Consider the following 21,294-nt stretch of genomic DNA (forward strand, 5'->3'; position numbering starts at 1 on the left):
TGCCAACCTCCATATAAAGTCCAAATAAGAAGCCTGAAGGAAGGAGGAGAAATGACTAGAAACAAATTTGGTTAACCGTTTTATCTGTGGATTAATTGTCAGAGTAGAGGACCTTGTGCATTTCAGGTAAAATAACAACCCAATGTTTTTATCCCAGGACAAATGAGCTAGCAACAGCAAGGAAGCTAGCTAAATTGCCATAAATGTTTAATGCTTTTCAACCTGTCCCCAAATGAATATAATTGGTTCAGAGTTTGTTTTGATATTTCAACAATTTAATTACGCTTTTTTGCCGATGTTGACTTACAACTGGCATATTCAAATGGTGTTGAGCGTTTGATAATTCATAAGTTATTCTGCACTCCGGTACACTCAGACGAGAGCGCTCTGAAATCGGAGAGCGAATTTACAAAAGCTCCCGAATGTCCATTGAGAACACACGACTTTACCACTTAGGTAAGAATGACAGGAACATTGGGTAGATAGCATATAGTTAACCTCTCTGAGCACAGAAGCCGGTAGCGGCCTGAAATTCCACAACGTACGGTGATCGCTACATAAAGTCATATTAAACATTCATGAAAATACAAGTGTCTCACATGTATCGAAAGCCAAGAATCTTGCAAATCCAACTGCGTTGTCAGATTTAAAAAAGGATTTACTGCGAAAGAATACGATTATCTGAGGATAGAGCCCACTAAATGTTTTAAAAATTCAACCAGCACAGGCATAACAAAATCACATACTGCATTAAAATAAATTGTTTACCTTTACACAATGAATGATCTTTTAAAAATAAAATCCATTTTTATAGCCTAACACGAAACATTTTGTAAACCTCGTGTTGTAAATTACATCTCATTCCATTTTCGACGACACATTCCAGGTAAATAACACACACAGAACGTGACTTTCCAGTCATGTTTGGTTTCATTGCAATCAACTGGTTTGTTTGTAACACAACATAACCTGATGGGCCATTTCACGGGACGTATTGACTGAAAGAAACTGATTTGAAGACAAGTAATGACATCACTGTGCACCAATGATATGACCACTGTCTCGTTAAAATACAGTCAATCAACTCAATGACCACTGATCGTCTTGAAATCTAGCTAGGTAGATAGCCAATGAGCTGAGGTAAGCGGCAATATGCAATGGTTGTGTTGGAAGACCAACCCATGTCGTAAACTCCAGCGTAAAGAGACTAATTCGCTATTGAAGTTATTCCGGAAGGAGCTACGCATTTTACGCACAACGTTGTTTTGGTAAACGAGCAGATTCAGCTGTTTATATATCAATCAGTATGGCGACTAAGTCAGGGAAAGCTAAATCTAAGTCTAGATATACAGATGTACACACAATTTTAGAAGAAATTGATCGGAAAAGTGAGACAGATTGTTGTAGGACGATTCATTTAGCGATTCCCAAGTGGAGGAATATTTTTTGAACGGAGAGGACACCGTTGTAGCCACTGTGTATAATCTGTAACGTGCCTGCAGAAGAGGAACCAGATCTATTGTGTTATATTCTCCTACATTCAATTCACATTTACACAAACTTCAGAGTGTTTTATTTCAAATGGTACCAAGAATGTGCATATCCTTGCTTCTGGGCCAGAGCTACAGGCAGTTAGATTTGGGTATGTCTTCAGGCGGAAATTGAAAAAAGTAGGGGGGTAGCTCTAAGAGGTTTTTAACTTCTTATAGTATAGGGGACGGTTGCGTCCCACTTGGGCAAAAAACAGGGAAAATGCAGCGCTGCAAATTCAAAAAAAATTATAAAAATCCAACTTTCATTAAATCACACAAGTAAGATAATCAATTAAAGCTACACTCGTTGTGAATCCAGCCAACGTGTCAGATTTTAAAAAGGCTTTTCGGCGAAAGCATGAGAAGCTATTATCTGATGATAGCACAACAGTAAACAAAGAGGGTAGCATAATTCAACCCTGCAGGCGCTACACAAAACGCAGAAATAAAATATAAAACATGCCTTACCTTTGACGAGGTTATTTTGTTGGCACTCCAATATGTCCCATAAACATCACAATTGGTACTTTTGTTCAATTAATTCCATCCATATATATCCAAAATGTCAATTTATTTGGCGCGTTTGATCCAGAAAAAAAATTGCTTCCAAAATGTGCAACGTCACTACAAAATATTTCAAAAGTTGTTTTCAATAGAGGACGAGAGGAAACTAACACTACTTTTCAAGTCTTGGCCAACTCAACAGCGTTACCCTTTTCCAGAATGGCCCTACTTCTTCATTGCACAAATGAATAACCTCAACCAAATTCTAAAGTCATCCAGTGGAAGCGGTAGGAACTGAAAACAAGTTCCTAAGAAATATCGTTGCCAATGATAACTCAGTGAACAGACAGACCTCCAAAAAAAAAAAAATCTGAACGGTTAGTCCTCAGGGTTTGCCTGCTACATAAGTTCTGTTATACTCACAGACATGACTCAAACAGTTTTAGATACTTCAGAGTGTTTTCTATCCAAATCTACTAATAATATGCATATATTATATTCTTGGCATGAGTAGCAGGAAGTTGAAATTGAGCACGCAATTTATCCAAAAGTGAAAAAGCTGCCCCCTATATCTTAAGAAGTTAAGTCTTTCCAGCTTTCTCCCTTTGGATAACCACTCGGCATGAAAGCGAAAAATGTCTAAAAATGCTGATTACTACTTAGCAGCGCTTGATTTGGACTGAAACATGAGCTCAAGCATTTGAACATTTGAGGTGCTCAGTTCCGGTGAGCTCCTGCCCAAGTCGAGCACTGCTTCTCATCCATTGCGCAAATTGCCTACAGCTGCGTCTGTCTCGAGCTCAGTGGTGGGAAACTGAGGGCCCAGAAAATGTTATACCATGTTGCAAGTTCGCTAGTGCCAGCTGGCTTTCGCAGAGTCTGCCATTACTCTCCTGAAGTTGCCAGTAATAGGCTACACGAGGAGTCAGCCACCTTTCTCATGTTTTTGAATGGCAATTTCTTACCATTTCATATGCACATTTTTGTGAAACAGTTTAATTTATAATAAACGTCTTCATAAGTCAAAATTATTCTCATGTTGGTAATCAACATTATATCCAAATCTAAATGAAAATGATACAAACCTAAAAAGTAACTTATATTGCCATTGGTAACTATGTAAAAAATAGCCTACATAAAGCCAACAAATAAAAATATTACATCGTTCAGGTAGAAAATATATCCTGATAAAAATAAATATCCAATAAATCACATTGGCTACACATGGCGTGTCTACAGCAAACTTGAAACATTGCATTAACTAGTTAATTGGGTCCAGGCCAGCCAGCAGGAGAATATTTGAGTCAGGCAGGTAAAGGTATTTTTCTTCTGATATCTAGATCTCTGGCGCCCTCGTGAGGCGTCAAACCATAAGCATCAAACCATAAGCATCAGACCAGGTCAATGCTTAGTGATTTTATAAAAACACGTATGGAAACATACACACTAAAACATGTCAGACGACCAATTTTTTTTCATTCGGGGACAGCCCTAATACTCCGCCATCTTTAAGTATCTTTGTTTTCTCTCATTAGTAGGGACAGGTGGGTGTCCACCCCATGTGTGTAACTCAGAAATCAAGCTTAGCTTTGAATGACACTCACCTCTCATTGATCAATATACTCTATGGAGGTGGCGTATACATTGTCAAGTAATTTCATGGAGCAAAAATTTAATTTAATAACTGAGCATTTTCTAACTTCAAACGTTCCACCTGCGATGAGATTTTCGAAGATACCGGTGTTTTTCAGGTCGAGAATGACTATAGTATCGCCATGTAAAGAATGATAGAAAATATGCTGGTTACGCTAAATAGATGTCTGTTATCAACGGCTATCACTGCTGAGCCGTTTGATTACATCAGCTAGCTCCAGATCTGACTGTCTGTCCTGCTTTGTGTTAGCAAATAGCAAGAAGTGATACAAATCTGAATTTAACTAAGACTCATCTCCTCCATATCAAATACATTTAAGGTACATTTGTTCAGGTATCCAATCAAACCTGCTAAGTGCCGAAAAGTTTCAACTTACTGCAGAACACCTAACTACTAAGTTAACGTTACCTGTTAAGTTACAACTCATTTCATATTTCCATGAACATTCATGACAAAATAGCTGGCAAAATAATCACAAATGCTTCAATTTAAAGCACTCAAGAGGGTAGCTAACCAAATAACAAAGTGTCCCTATTCATGTTGCGATGTTTAATTGTATGCACAACAGCTTGTTAGCTACATTTAACTTGCATCAATCATATTGTTTACATTTGTAGCTAACTTACTAGTAGTATTATTTATTGTGACTCATAACTTACTAGTATTGTTATTTATTGTGACTCAACATTAATTTCTCCAAATCCTAGAGAAACACTTGAGGCAGTTAACGTTAATGAATCTCTTTACCAGACAATTTAAGCCTGAATATTATGTCAACAGCATCCCGTATAAATTCACACTTCAAGTTTCTTTCAAACACAAAAGTTCAGCGATTTCAACTTCAAGCTAGCTAACGTTAGCTAAATAGTTGAGGACGATAGCCAGCCAACTGTTGTGAACCATCGGGGTTCATCGGGTTCCCTTCCCCCACAACTACATAGCTAGCACTACTAGTCTGTCATTTATTGACGTTGCATATAAAAAACGGTCAACACAACATGCGTATCAATAACACGCCAACTGCAGTGTCAGTTTGTTTTGGGCTGTCGAGTGACACACTAAACAGGCTAGCTAGCAGGCTAAATTATCGCCTGCAGTCGGTAGGCATAATAACACAAGCCCAACACAAAGGGAACTCCGGCAACTTAGAGCTGGCAGTCAGTTAGGGAGCTAACGTTAACCTGAAAGCTATCGTTCATATAATGGCGTCCGTGCTTATGACAAACATACAAAGCCACATTTACTCGTGAAATCAATTATATTGGTGTCATATTGTAGCAGGATTTATGGCAACAAAAAAACCCACTGAGAACCGGCTTGAGGCCAAGGCTAACTAGTTAGCCATATTATAGCTAACGTTATATTAGCCGGGCAGTGAAGAAAATAACCCGGCTTACATGTTCTTCAGAGTTGGAGGGATTTCTGGCAGAAGACCGGGTCCTGGACGAGATGAAGGGACTGCTCGGCTTATGCCGAGAGTTCTTTCTTGTGTTCACCATGATTTGTCCGTTTATTTTCACTTGTTTAATCTGTCTATCCGTCTGTACTCTGCCTCAGTAAGAATGGCATTGAGGCGCCATTTCTCTTTCTCTTTAGTTCGTTCTCCTGTCACTCATTACGCAAAATTCACTCGCGGACCACTTCCGCTTTGCAATTCTAGCGTTTATAAGTGTTTTCTTCCATTTTCCCAGAGGGAATAATAACATCTAGACATAGTTTTCTTATTAGCGCTTGTCAGTGTGGCAAGGCATCAGAAATACCAAAATTACACAATACACACATAATTGCAACACAGCAACAAAAAAAAAATATATATTAGAAGAGATCAAATGTTCAAATGAGAGTTGAATAAAGCTATCACGCAAAACAATATGTTAAGTTATCCGCTCACTAGCTTGCTAACGTTAGTGCTGTTTGTACTGTCAAGGCATTTCAGTTATCCAAAAACGTATAAACCAATTACTGTTGTACTAGCTAGCTAAAGTTCTAACTTACATTTTATTTGTACTTTTTCAGCGACTGGTCAAGGGTCTCGATTCATATTAATTAAGGAGTTAAATTAGACTAATGTGACATGCCACTTAATAAGATGATAGCTAAATGTGCATAGGCTGCAATTTGCAATCCAGGCACGTGAGCATGTGCAGCTGTTGTTTTGGTTTGAACTGCAGCCAGAGAACAAAACTCGATGGGAATTATGAACATGCAATATCTGAACTGTACTGAATTTTATAAAAGAAAAAGCTAATTCTATACCAAACTTCTTGCTTAGCCTATAACTAGCTACATGTTTATTTTTGGACTGTGGTCCAATAGGCTACCATAGTAGGCTGCCATAAAAATTTGTAGGCTGTTCTACCATTTGTACCTCTACACTTTCATGTAGCCTATTCCTACGATTCTGAAAGTGTCAATCCCTGATTCACTCTGCATATATACAAAGAGTATATATAATTATAATTCTATATCTCTGATATAGCCTAGGGGCCACAAAATATCATCTTTACCATTACCATGCAGCATGTGTGTGTGAGAGAGAGAGAGAGAGAGAGAAGCCAACAGAACAGCCCACTTCAGACCCCGACCATACAGCCTTGACACCCCAGCAGGACACACAAGACAGGACCTACACCAACCCAACAGACTACCCCTCCTGGCACCCCTTCCTGTCAGCCCCCAGATAGCTCTCCTGACAACACCCCCACACCCACCAAGGACACACAAAACACAGATATTGTGCTCTTCATTGACTGAAATGGGAACTACATGATGAGAATAAACTTTTTCCAAAACACAAAGTGGCTAAACTCTGGTGTCCAAACACCTGGCGTGCCTTGGAGCTGCTGTCAGAGGACCGACTAGGGTCCCACAGCCTCATCATAATTCACACAGACACAAATTACCTGAGGGCGCAGCAGGAAAGGGTGGCCACAGCCCTTTCCAGGATTGATAGAAAAAGCTTCTTCCTCATTCCCTAACTCACTAGTGGGTAATCTCCACCCTGCTACCACGAAAAGACGTTCACCCTGCCACCATACAGCGTGTGAATGCAAGCATTTCCCAGGATTGTGCCTCCAAACCTAACATCTACCTGGCCCACCACTCCATCGTGGACTTGAACGGCCTTCACTACCAGGTCCACCTCTACAAGGCAGCAGCCCCCATCTTTGCCAGGAACCTGAAGGACATCACCCTCAACTGCAGCCCCAGCACCTCACACAGGAGCAACAGAACAAGGGGCACCCACCCAGACCAGCGAGACACCCTACCAGAACTGTGAGACACCCTCCCGAAGGACCTGCACCAATAGGATCCACACTATGGTTGAATGTCGGAAACCTGGTTACTGAGATTTAACCGGATTTACCACCCAAAACCACTCCCTTTGCCCGGAATAAATAACTATGAGAAACCGGTAAATTACAATACATTATTTACAGTGGCAATTTTAGCATGTAAATATTGGTTGGGCAAAAAAAAATGTTTTGTGATGCATGCCAGCAAAGCCACTACACAACACAACACTAAACAATACATTAATTGCACTATAATGGTGACAAGCTATGCCCACAAACTGTTGGGACCTACATAAAGCTGCCCAACAGCAGAGTCCCAAAACCTTACCACTGCTACACCTGGCTATCAGCGGAGCATTGTCTGGCAGCGAAACAGTTAATTCAGCCTCATTTACTGCCTTCTAAAGAAACATAGCTGATATGGCTGACTTGCTTAAACAAATGTGGTTTTTACTGACAATTGAGATGTACAGCATAAGGGGATGACAAGCAGATAAGAGGCAATCCGTAATTTAGATTAGAACATTAATGAGTGAGCTAGGACAGACGTAGTCAAATAACTATTTGATCAGCACTTTTGAAATATACAGTGACAGAATTCAGAACGTGATGTTCTTAGAGTGTTCTCCCTGTACAACAAGTCAAAACCGTAGGATAAACAAAGGGGGCAAATAAACAGACAATGATAGCTCTTACAATATTGAATGATTACATTACTCTAAAACAGGTTATAGACTACATGTGCACCACCAAGTCAGAACAGTAGGCAGAATTAAGAGGGGGAAATATACCACATTATTAGGGTGAGGCACATGGGCTACTAACAGCTTACTACACAACATACACAACATATTTAACATATATTTTAGTATTTCTGTAGAACTGTAAAACAGAGTAAGATCATTTGAGCTTTGGGAACAATTGCTTTCATAAATGCATGGCGGATCTCGTTTCGCTGGAGCAGTGTAAAATACGATTTATGTCAATGACCCAGCCTTAACGTATTTCATTCATTTACATATCAAATTTGATTGTCCAACATCAGTTTCAAACATTTATTTATTTAATCTCCACCTAGACTGGCCTCTTTCCTCTGCTGTGGTGTTACATTGCAGTCAGCGCTGTTTTCTCTCGGTAGCTGTCCATGGTCATGAAATCAAGTCATCTGAGTTTGCATGGACACCAGCCTGATCTCCAGCTCCTTCCACCTTTGAAAACTATCTAGGTGCTCATAGGACTTCTCATGCGAGCTGAGGAGGTGACACAGATTCTTCCAGTCCCTGGTTCCATCCCCGACCAGCGCAGATTTGTACTCGTGTGAAAAAAGTTTGCAGCAAAAACAGAAGGCTGCATCGTTTTGCTTGGAATAGACAAGCCTTGTTCTCTCCACTCTCACCCCATTCGCCATCCTCCTATTGGAGTGGGCCACTGACAACTTTTGTGGCCCCTTATCTCTCGGGAAATTCCCCTCCTTATCCTGATGTGGCCCAGTCTGCACTAACATATCCCGTAAAGATCCATTCCTATATTTTGGCCACTCACCGGGATCTTTTATGTTTTTTGTCTGGGAGTCCGATTGAGCAGCAGCACCACCACTGTCATCCGGGATGGGGAGCGACGAATCTGAGTCTGGGTCCAAGATAGTAGGGTTTTCGCCGGCATTGTTTGGAGGTGTGGCTAGGCCTGGTGTGACCACCTGTTCTTGTCCAGCCAGAGAGTTTTCATCATCGGTGGAAGTGCATGGCTCGGACTCCTCCGTTTTGCCCTCTTCGCAGCTACAATCAGCAAGCAGGGGCTATTCGTTCTCGGCGAATGAATGGCCTCATAGGCTTGTCGTTCTCCACAGCGGCTGATGGACATTGCTGCACGCTGATACAATTCACCAGCAAATTTCTTTGGTTTAGAGATTGTGCCTCTTTTCTCATTGGTTTTTTCTTCTTTTTAAAAAAAATATTCGCTTCCTGATAGTTTTTGTCTCTTAGACATGGTAGAAAAATGTTTCAAATCTCTATGGATTACTTTTAGCTAAACTTATATTCACTAGTAGTAGCTAGCTAATGTTAACAGGCTAGTTTAGGCTACTGCCTTAATCATTAATCGTCTTCGTCACACATGTAATATTCATATGTGTAAACATACTGAATTGTAATTGGATGCATTTTACTGCCATATCATACGATACCTATGAGTGGTTAAGACCACCCAAATGGTTAGGTCATGGGCAGTTTGATCCTGGTTGGCGATACGTGAACATGCCAGTTGTAGCTAGCTAATAAAGAGCTACGTTAAGAAATATACTGTATTACTGCATTTTATTATTTTGTACAAAGTGTGCAAAACAAGACAACACACACAAACAAAATACAGTGGGGCAAAAAAAGTATTTAGTCAGCCACCAATTGTGCAAGTTCTCCCACTTAAAAAGATGAGAGAGGCCTGTAATTTTCATCATAGGTACACTTCAAATATGACAGACAAAAGGAGAAAAAAATCCAGAAAATCACATTTTAGGACTTTTAATGAAGCAAGATTTCTGGCTCTCACAGACCTGTAACTTCTTCTTTAAGAGGCTCCTCTGTCCTCCACTCGTTACCTGTATTAATGGCACCTGTTTGAACTTATCAGTATAAAAGACACCTGTCCACAACCTCAAACAGTCACACTCCAAACTACACTATGGCCAAGACCAAAGAGCTGTCAAAGGACACCAGAAACAAAATTGTAGACCTGCACCAGGCTGGGAAGACTGAATCTGCAATAGGTAAGCAGCTTGGTTTGAATAAATCCACTGTGGGAGCAATTATTAGGAAAAGGAAGACATACAAGACCACTGATAATGTCCCTCGATCTGGGGCTCCACGCAAGATCTCACCCCGTGGGGTCAAAATGATCTCAAGAACGGTGAGCAAAAATCCCAGAACCACACGGGGGGACCTAGTGAATGACCTGCAGAGAGCTGGGACCAAAGTAACAAAGCCTACCATCAGCAAGGGTGAAACATGGCTGGGTCTTTCAGCATGACAATGATCCCAAACACACCGCCCGGGCAACGAAGGAGTGGCTTCGTAAGAAGCATTTCAAGGTCCTGGAGTGACCTAGCCAGTCTCCAGATCTCAACCCCATAGAAAATCTTTGGAGGGAGTTGAAAGTCTGTGTTGCCCAGCAACAGCCCCAAAACATCACTGCTCTAGAGGAGATCTGCATGGAGGAATGGGCCAAAATACCAGAAACAGTGTGTGAAAACCTTGTGAAGACTTACAGAAAACGTTTGACCTCTGTCATTGCCAATAAAGGGTATAGAACAAAGTTTTGAGATAAACTTTTGTTATTGACCAAATACTTATTTTCCACCATAATTTGCAAATAAATTCATTAAAAATCCTACAATGAGATTTTTTATTTCTCTTATTTTGTCTGTCATAGTTGAAGTGTACCTATGATGAAAATTATAGGCCTCTCTCATATTTTTAAGTGGGAGAACTTGCACAATTGGTGGCTGACTAAATACTTTTTGCCCCACTGTATATACATGTCGTTATTACCATGCATGAGATCCCCACATTGTAGCCTGTACATTCAATATTTAATATATTCAACTGATCATGTGCTCTACCTTGGCAAATAGAGGTGCAGCTCAGGCATGAATGTCTTTGAGATTATGTTTTAGTCATATCCAATACCAGGAGTGTCAAACTCCAGTCTTTGAAGGATGCTGTGTCTGCATGTATGTATTACAATTATACACTTCAACCGTGTTTACCAATCTTGGTCCTGGGACATCAATGGTTACACGTTGTAACTATGCAATAGACTAGAAACATGATTTAACAAGTTAAAGGCTGATTTGTAATTCATATATACAGAAATGTAATTTTAAAAAACAGTACACTACACTTCCTATGCATCATGTAAATACTCTAAAACTGGTTAATCTCAATATCTAATTTCCTTCATCTGCATTGATCTGATAAACACAGCATAGGTGTAGTATTTCATCAAACGAGATACTTAATTTCAACCAGTAGAGAATGTGAAACGCTTTTATTCAATTGATATTGAAGTTCATTATCCAAGTGTTATAAATACATAGTACATGCATTATGAATATTATAATTGTAATATTATAAATACAAGTTTAATCTGGTGTGCATGATAACAGAGGAAGAAAGAGGTGGTGGCAAGGGAGGTGTAAAAGAGAGAAAGGGAAAGAGGTAAGAACAGAGGAGCAGGGAAGGCAGCATATGACTAATGAATCACAGTGCTACCCTAATATTCTGTCAGTTAATCACAATTACATAATAGTATCTCTAGCTGTGTCTCCTAACCAGCCTCCCAGTCGGCCCGAAGGTTATCTTAAGAGCGGGTGAGGTGGCGATGACGGGACCGCGGGTTGGCATCCTCTCTCACATTAAAAAAATATATCTGCATACGAGAGACAGATGGAGAGAGAGAGAGAGAGAGATAGCATGCTAAGACCTTGTGTTTAATTTTTTTAAAGAATACTGTCAGTCATCATAATCATCAGGAGGTGAAATGCAAAACTGACCTTGTATCGTTAACTCTGGGACTACTGCATCTCAATCTGTATTTCAATGTAAAGCATCTCTTTAATAATACTTCCTGTTGACCTGACCAAGTGACCTTTCACCTCTGATCATGCTGTGCCCTCTATGTAGCCAGTTCAGATGCGGGAGAGATTCACTGACACAGCTGATATAACCTAGAGGATTTAGGGACACTCATCATGGACACTCTTACTGACAGTTGTGGCAGCTTGAGTGATGTATAGTTGTCTCTACCTTCTTGCCCTTTGTGCTGTTGTCTGTGCCCAATAATGTTTGTACCATGTTTTGCGCTGCTACTCTGTTTTGTTGCTACCATGCTGTGTTGTCATGTGTTGCTGCCTTGCTATGTTTTTGTCTTAGGTCTCTCTTTATGTAGTTTTGTGGTGTCACTCTTGTCATGATGTGTGTTTTGTCCTTTTTTTAATCCCAGCCCCCGTCCCTGCAGGAGGCCTTTTTCTTTTTGGTAGGCCGTCATTTAAAATAAAATAAAATAAAATAAAATAAAATAAAATAAGAAATAAGAAGGGGATGAAGTGAAGGAGAGACACTGTTATTGAGAAAATAAGGTAGTTAAAGGGAGAGTGTTCAACAGGAATCTGTGTGTGCACAGTACTTTATGCTGAAAAACAGTGGTGTAAAGTACTTATGTAAAAATACTTTAAAATACTACTTAAGTCGTTTTGGGGGGGTATCTGTATTTTACTTTACTATTTATATTTTTGACCACTTTAACTTCACTACACTCCTTAAGAAAATATTGTACTTTTTTCTCCATACGTTTTGCTTGACACCCAAAAGTACTTGTGACATGTTGAAGGCTCAGCAGGACAGGAAACTACTGTTCACACACTTATCAACCGAACATCCCTGGTCATCCCTACTGCCTCTGATCTGGCAGACTCTTTAAATACAAAGGCTTTGTTTGTAAATTATGTCTGAGTGTTGGATTGTGCCCCTGACTTTCCGTAAATTTAAAAAAACTAGAAAATGGTGCCATCTGGTTTGCTTAATATAAGGAATTTGAAATAACTTTTACATTTACTTTTGATACTTAAGTATATTGTAAACCAAATACTTTTAGACTTTTACTCAAGTAGAATTTTACTGGGTGACTTTTACTTGAGTCCTTTTCTATTCAAATCAAAATCAAAACAAATGTATTTATATAGCCCTTCGTACATCAGCTGATATCTCAAAGTGCTGTACAGAAACCCAGCCTAAAACCCCAAACAGCAAGCAATGCAGGTGTAGAAGCACGGTGGCTAGGAAAAACTCCCTAGAAAGGCCAAAACCTAGGAAGAAACCTAGAGAGGAACCAGGCTATGTGGGGTGGCCAGTCCTCTTCTGGCTGTGCTGGGTGGAGATTACAACAGAACATGGCCAAGATGTTCAAATGTTCATAAATGACCAGCATGGTCAAATAATAATAATCACAGGCAGAACAGTTGAAACTGGAGCAGCAGCACGGCCAGGTGGACTGGGGACAGCAAGGAGTCATCATGTCAGGTAGTCCTGAGGCATGGTCCTAGGGCTCAGGTCCTCCGAGAGAGAGAAAGAAAGAGAGAAAGAGAGAGAGAGAGAATTAGAGAGAGCATACTTAAATTCACACAGGACACCGGATAGGACAGGAGAAGTACTCCAGATATAACAAACTGACCCTAGCCCCCTGTCACATAAACTACTGCAGCATAAATACTGGAGGCTGAGACAGGAGGGGTCAGGAGACACTGTGGCCCCATCCGATGACACCCCCGGACAGGGCCAAACAGGAAGGATATAACCCCACCCACTTTGCCAAAGCATAGCCCCCACACCACTAGAGGCATATCTTCAACCACCAACTTACCATCCTGAGACAAGGCAGAGTATAGCCCACAAAGATCTCCGCCACGGCACAACCCAAGGGGGGGGCATCAACCCAGACAGTAAGATCACATCAGTGACTCAACCCACTCAAGTGACGCACCCCTCCTAGGGACGGTATGAAAGAGCCCTAATAAGCCAGTGACTCAGCCCCTGTAATAGGGTTAGAGGCAGAGAATCCCAGTGGAAAGAGGGGAACCGGCCAGGCAGAGACAGCAAGGGCGGTTCGTTGCTCCAGAGCCTTTCCGTTCACTTTCACACTCCTGGGCCAGACTACACTCAATCATATGACCCACTGAAGAGATGAGTCTTCAGTAAAGACTTAAAGGTTGTGACCGAGTTTGCGTCTCTCACATGGGTAGGCAGACCATTCCATAAATATGGAGCTCTATGGGAGAAAGCCCTGCCTCCAGCTGTTTGCTTAGAAATTCTAGGGACAATTAGGAGGCCTGCGTCTTGTGACCGTAGCGTACGTGTAGGTATGTACGGCAGGACCAAATCAGAGAGATAGTTAGGAGCAAGCCCATGTAATGCTTTGTAGGTTTGCAGTAAAACCTTGAAATCAGCCCTTGCCTTGACAGGAAGCCAGTTTAGGGAGGCTAGCACTGGAGTAATATGATCCAATTTTTGGGTTCTAGTCAGGATTCTAGCAGCCGTATTTAGCACTAACTGAAGTTTATTTAGTGCTTTATCCGGGTAGCCGGAAAGTAGAGCATTGCAGTAGTCTAACCTAGAAGTGACAAAAGCATGGATTCATTTTTCTGCATCATTTTTGGACAGAAAGTTTCTGATTTTTGCAATGTTACGTAGATGGAAAAAAGCTGTCCTTGAAACAGTCTTGATATGTTCTTCAAAAGAGAGATCAGGGTCCAGAGTAACGCCAAGGTCCTTCACAGTTTTATTTGAGACGACTGTACAACCATTAAGATTAATTGTCAGATTCAACAGAAGATCTCTCTGTTTTGTCCGAGTTCAAAAGTAGAAAGTTTGCAGCCATCAACTTCCTTATGTCTGAAACACATGCTTCTAGCGAGGGCAATTTTGGGGCTTCGCCATGTTTCATTGAAATGTACAGCTGTGTGTCATCCGCATAGCAGTGAAAGTTAACATTATGTTTTCGAATGACATCCCCAAGAGGTCAAATATATAGTGAAAACAATAGTGGTCCTAAAACGGAACCTTGAGGAACACTAAAATGTACAGTTGATTTGTCAGAGGACAAACCATTCACAGAGACAAACTGATATCTTTCCGACAGATAAGATCTAAACCAGGCCAGAACTTGTCCATGTAGACCAATTTGGGTTTCCAATCTCTCCAAAAGAATGTGGTGATCAATGGTCTCAAAAGCAGAGCTAAGGTCTAGGAGCACGAGGACAGATGCAGAGCCTCGGTCTGATGCCATTAAAAGGTCATTTACCACCTTCACAAGTGCAATCTCAGTGCTATGATGGGGTCTAAAACCAGACTGAAGCATTTTGTATATATTGTTTGTCTTCAGGAAGGAAGTGAGTTCCTGCGCAACAGCCTTTTAAAAAAAAATTGAGAGGAATGGAAGATTCGATATAGGCCGATAGTTTTTTATATTTTCTGGGTCAAGGTTTGGCTTTTTCAAGAGAGGCTTTATTACTGCCACTTTTAGTGAGTTTGGTACACATCCGGTGGATAGAGAGCCGTTTATTAAGGTATCTTTACTTTTACTCAAGAATGACAGTTGGGTACTTTCTCCACCATGCTGAAAATCATGCACAGACAGACGAGGACAAACAGTATAGGACCAAGCACGCCCCCATTCTCATCGATGGAGCTGTAATGGAGCAGGTTGAGAGCTTCAAGTTCCTTGGTGTCCACATCACCAACAAACTAACATGGTCCAAGCACACCATGACAGTCGTGAAGAGGGCACAACAAAACCTATTCCCCCTCAGGAGACTTGGCAAGGGATTTGGCAAGGGTCCTCAGATGCTCAAAAGGTTTTTACAGCTGCACCATCGAGAGCATCCTGACGGGTTGCATCACTGCCTGGTATGGCAACTGCTTGGCCTCCGACTGCAAGGCACTACCTGCCATCCAGGACCTCTATACCAGGTGGTGTCAGAGGAAGGCCCTACAAATTGTCAAAGACTCCAGCCACCCTAGTCATAGACTGTTCTCTCTGCTACCGCACAGCAAGCGGTACCGGAGCGCCAATTCCAGGTCCAAGAGGCTTCTAAACAATAAGACTCCTGAACATTTAGTCAAATGGTTCCCAGACTATTTGCATTTGAGTGAAAACATCCGAAGTTCATCAAAGGTAAACAATTTAATTTGATTGCTTTTCTGACTTGTGACAAGGTTGCCTGCTGCTAGCAAGGCATAATGCTCTGCTAGGCTATCGATAAACTTACACAAATGCTTGTCTAGCTTTGGCTGTAAAGCATATTTTGAAAATCTGAGATGACAGGGTGATTAACAAAAGGCTAAGCTGTGTCTCAGTATATTTCATTTGTGATTTTCATGAATAGGAATATTTTCTAGGGATATTTATGTCCGTTGCGTTATGCTAATTAGTGTCAGGCGATGATTACGCTCCCGGATCCGGGATGGGTAGTATCAAGAGTGATGACCCATGAAGAAATGTCACTGAGCTGTTTGGTAAAAGTGGGAAGGAAAGGAAAGAAAGGACCATTGCTACAGGTCAAATAGCTGAGGGAAAATGTAGAATCAGAGCCTGGCTGGAGAGAGGAACAATGATGTTCGAGCCAGCCATGGAGAGCCCAGATGGTTTGGAGCTGTTGCCATGCCTCGTGGATGTGCCCTGTGGAGCCTCAAAGGTGGTAAAGATTCCAATTCAGAACTCCAGACTACATGACATTTACCTCTCTCAAAGAACAGTGCAGGGTTGGGTAGAGCTGATGGAGGACATCAGACCTGTCATCACAGCAGCTGACTGTCAGAAGAAACATGTGAGTCAGTCTTGTGATGCTTTCCTAATTTTTATTTAACCCTTATTTAACTGGCCAAATGTGCGCTGCCCTATGGGACTCCCAATCACAGCTGGTTGTGATACAGCATGGAATTGAACCAGGGTCTGTAGTGACGCCTCTAGCACTGAGATGCAGTGCCTTAGACCGCTGCGCCACTCGGGAGCCCCAGTGCTCCACTCAGCTTCATTAAGGTGAGCAGAGAAAAGAGAGTCACACACCAGTTGGGTCCAGTGAAAAATGGTACCCACCTGTTAACTTAGAACATCTACAGGACGAGGAAAGAAAATAGTCCGAAGAATGCTGTTGGACGAACCTGATGTGTTCGCACAGGAAGGTGGAAATATCGGCTGCATTCCGAACCTTAAGCTGAAACTCAACTTGAAGGATAACATGCCTGTCCAGAAAAGTTACAACTCCATTCTGAAACCTCTATACAAAGAGATGAAAGAATATGTCCAAAACCTACTGGAGAAAGACTGGGTCAAGAAATCCACATCTCCATATTCATCCCCTCAGTCTGCATGCGCAAGAAGGACAGTAGCCTGAGGTTATGTGTTGACTTCATGGAGCTGAATCACAAGACCATCCCTGACCATCATCTGTTGCCATGGATACAAGACCTGCTGGATAACCTAGGGGGATACACACGGCTCTCGATACTCGACCAAGGCAGCGCTTACCATCAAGGCTTCGTGGATGAAAGCTCAAGACAAGCCACCTTGTTCAGCACCTCCTGAGGGCTATATGAGTGAGTCCGCATCCCCTTTGGTTTGACCAACACCCCATCCGCTTTCCAGAGGTGTATGGAAGGAGTTCTAGATGGAATGAGAGACGACTGCTGTTCTCCATATCTCTGGACGATGTTCTCCTCTATTCCAAGACGTTCAGAGAACATGTGGAAGACCTGAGAAGAGTGGTTAGTCGGATGAGGAAGCACAGCATCAAACTGCGGCCGAAAAAGTGTGACGTCTTCAGACGCTGAGTGAGATACACAGGTTGGATTGTATCCAGCAAGGGAGTACAAATCGACCCAAAAGACTTGGAGGCTGTGTTGCAGCTAAAGGAGAGGGAGCTACAGACAGTTGGAGAGGTCAGGACTCTGCTGGGACGCTTCAGCTACTACATGTCTTTCATCCAAGATTTCTCCAGGATGGCCAAACCTCTATTTGAGCTGCTACAAAGTCCATCAGCAGAAAAGGTGAAAACTGCCAAGTCAACCAGAGGAAAAACCCAGGCCAAAATGGTTAGCAATGGACAACGGCATCCTAAGACAAAAGTCCAGTGGATGGCTGTACAAAGAACCATCATAGCCAAGTTGGCGGACATGCTAACCAATCCACCCATACTAGCATACCCAGACTGTGACGTACCATTTGTGCTACACACTGACGTCTCAATGAGGCTCTAGGGGCTGTCCTTCACCAACATCAGAACGGGAGACTATGTGTAATCAAGTATGGGTCAAGAACGCTAACTCCAGCAGAGAAAAACTACCACCTCCACTCTGGCAAACTTGAGTTTTTAGCACTTAAATAGGCGATCTGTTACAAATTACAGGCCTGGGAAAATGAATGCAGACGCTGACACACTGGCTCGTTGTCCTGTCATTCTCTACAACCACGTGGGTGAATACACAGAATCTATGCCACCAGAAGTAATCTCAGCGGTATGGCAAGGAAGCAGAGCAGTGAAAAATTAGGATGTTCCATGGGTGGCTGCTTTGCAAGTCAACTCTAGAGAGGGGTGGTATATCACCTGAAGGCGTGCCTGCCATCACACCAGAGGATATCAAGGCTGCACAGCAATCAGATAAATAGTCTCACTGAAAAAGAAAAGATGGAATCCAAATAAAATTAAATAAAATTGTATTAGTCAAATGCGCCTAATTAAACATGGAAATGCTTACTTACGAGCCCCAGTGCAGTTTCCAAAATATGGATAAGAATAAGAGATAAAAGTAACAAGTAATTCAAGAGCAGCAGTAAAAAAATAACAATATATACAGGGCGGTGCCGGTACAGAGTCAATGTACGGTTAGTTGAGGTAGTATGTACATGTAGGTAGAGTTATTAATGTGACTATGCATAGATGACAATAGAGAGTGGCAGTGGTGTGGAGAGGGGAGGGGGGCAATGCAAATAGTCTGGGTAGCCATTTGACTAGATGTTCAGGAGTCTTATGGCTTGGGGGTAGAAGCTGTTTAGAAGCCTCTTGGACTTAGACTTGGCGCTCCGGTACCGCTTGCCGTGCGGTTGCAGAGAGAACAGTCTATGACTATGGTGGCTGGAGTCTTTGACAATTTGTAGGGCCTTCCTCTGACACCGCCTGGTATAGAGGTCCTGGATGGCAGGAAGCTTGGCCCCAGCTTGGCCCCCTCTGTAGTGCCTTGCGGTCGGAGGCCGAGAAGTTGCCATACCAGGCAGTGATGCAACCCGTCAGGATGCTCTCGATGGTGCAGCTGTAGAACCTTTTGAGGATCTGAGGACCCATGCCAAATCTTTTCAGTCTCCTGAGGGGGAATAGATTTTGTCGTGCCCTCTTCACGACTGTCTTGGTGTGCTTGGACCATGTTAGTTTGTTGGTGATGTGGATGCCAAGGAACTTGAAGCTCTCAACCTGCTCCACTACAGCCCCGTCGATTAGAATGGGGGCGTGCTCAGTCCTATATTCTTAATCCTGAGGTCCACAATCATCTCCTTTGTTTTGATCACGTTAAGGGAGAGGTTGTTGTCCTGGCACCACATGGTCAGGTCTCTGATCTCCTCTCTATAGGCTGTCTCGTTGTTGTTGGTGATCAGGCCTACCACTGTTGAGTCATTGACAAATTTAATAATGGTGTTGGAGTTGTGCCTGTCCGTGCATTCATGAGTGAACAGGGAGTACAAGAGTGGGCTGAGCAAGGACCCCTGAGGGTCCCCGTGTTGAGGATCGGCATGGCGGATGTGTTGTTATCTACCCTTTCCACCTGGGGGCGGACCGTCAGGAAGTCCAGGATCCAGTTGCAGAGGGAGGTGTTTAGTCCCAGGGTCCTTAGCTTATTGATGAGCTTTGAGGGCACTATGGTGTTGAATGCTGAGCTGTAGTCAATGAATAATATTCTCACATAGGTGTTCCTTTTGTCCAGGTGGGTAAGGGCAGTGTGGAGTGCAATAGAGACTGAATCATCTGTGGATCTGTTGGGGCGGTATGCAAATTGGAGTGGGTCTAGGGTTTCTGGGATGATGGTGTTGATCTGACCAGCCTTTCAAAGCACTTCATGGCTACAGACTTGAGTGCTATGGGTCAGTAGTCATTTAGGCAGGTTACCTTAGTTATTGGGCACAGGCACTATGGTGGTCTGCTTAAAACATGTTGGTATTACAGATTCGGATGGGGAGAGGTTGAAAATGTCAGTGAAGACACTTGCTAGCTCAAAGTACATGTCCTGGTAATCCATCTAGCCCTGCGGCCTTGTGTCTAAAGGTCTTACTCACATCGGCTGCGGAGAGTGTGATCACACAGTCTTCCTGTACAGCTGGTGCTCTCATGCATGTTTCAGTGTTATTTGCCTCGAAGCGAGCATGGAAGTAGTTTAGCTCATCTGGTAGGCTCGTGTCACTGGGCAGCTCTCAGCTGTGCTTCCCTTTGTAGTCTTAATGGTTTGCAAGCCCTGCCACATCCAACGAGCGTCAGAGCCAGTGTAGTACGACTCGATCTTAGTCCTGTATTGACGCTTTTCCTGTTTGATGGTTCGTCGGAGGGCATAGCGGAATTTCTTATAAGCTTCCGGGTTAGAGTCCCACTCCTTGAAAGCCGCAGCTCTAGCCTTTAGCTCAGTGCGGATGCTGCCTGTAATCCATGGCTTCTGGTTGGGGTATGTACATACGGTCACTGTGGGGACGACGTCATCGATGCACTTATTGATGAATCCAATGACAGATGTGGTATACTCCTCAATGCCATTGGAAGAATCCCGGAACATATTCCAGTATGTGCTAGCAAAACAGTCTTGTAGCTTAGCATCTCCTTCATCCTACCACTTTTTTATTGATCTAGTCACTGGTGCTTACAAGCAAAAATGAAAGCAGGAATCAGGAGGATGGAGTTATGGTCAGATTTGCCAAATGGAGGGCGATGTCTGTGTGTGGAGTATAGGTGGTTCAGAGTTCTTTTCCCTCTGGTTGCACATTTAACATGCTGATAGAAATTTGGTAAAACTGATTTAAGTTTCCCTGCATTCAGTTTCCCTGCATTACCTTGAGCCAAATGACAAAGAGAAAAATAAATAAGGAGCTTAGTCCATGATTGGAACAAGCTAGTCATGGAAAATGGAATCCTGTACAGACAGGGTGGACAACAAAAGCAACTTGTACTACCCAGGAAGCTGAAATCAGTGGTGCTGAAGAACTTACACGACGACATGGGCCGACAAAGAGATCCATCAGACAAAGATGGAGCAGACAAAGAGATCCATCTGGTCTAGGGAAAAGATTTTACTGGCGATTCATGTAGCGTGAAGTAGAAGACTGTGATCAGACAGTGTGCATGTACAGTTGAAGTCGGAAGTTTACATACACTTAGGTTAGGACATCTACTTTGTGCATGACACAAGTAATTTTTCCAACAATTGTTTACAGACAGATTATTTCACTTATAATTCACTGTATCACAATTCCAGTAGGTCAGAAGTTTACATACACTAAGTTGACTGTGCCTTTAAACAGCTTGGAAAATTCCAGAAAATGATGTCATGGTTTAGAAGCTTCTGATAGGCTAATTGACATAATTTGAGCCAATTGGAGGTGTACCTGTGGATGTATTTCAAGGTCTACCTTCAAACTCAGTGCCTCTTTGCTTGACAGCATGGGAAAATCAAAAGAAATCAACCAAGACCTCTGTAAAATAATTGTAGACCTCCACAAGTCTGTTGCATCG

The 21,294-nt window shown here is 42.4% G+C and overlaps 1 protein-coding gene across 5 annotated transcripts in view; it reads right to left on the reverse strand.

Moving 5' to 3' along the window:
* LOC110529879 (ATPase family AAA domain containing 2B) overlaps window positions 1-5,799 on the reverse strand; it is a 121,938-nt gene extending 116,139 nt beyond the window's left edge. For 4 of the 5 annotated variants that reach the window (XR_005052871.1, XR_005052870.1, XR_005052872.1 and 1 more), the window contains exon 1: window positions 5,088-5,642. Coding sequence is in view for 1 of the 5 variants with exons in the window: in XM_036985427.1 (XP_036841322.1) it covers window positions 5,088-5,189 (102 nt within the window). In the remaining 4 variants the exon portion in view is untranslated. Of the gene's footprint in view, window positions 1-5,087; window positions 5,643-5,685 lie in introns of those variants that run through there. The other variant, XR_005052873.1, reaches the window with a different exon arrangement.
* Between the last annotated feature and the right edge of the window lie 15,495 nt (window positions 5,800-21,294).

This window comes from Oncorhynchus mykiss, chromosome 8, assembly GCF_013265735.2.
Source record: "Oncorhynchus mykiss isolate Arlee chromosome 8, USDA_OmykA_1.1, whole genome shotgun sequence".
Lineage (NCBI taxonomy): Eukaryota > Metazoa > Chordata > Actinopteri > Salmoniformes > Salmonidae > Oncorhynchus > Oncorhynchus mykiss.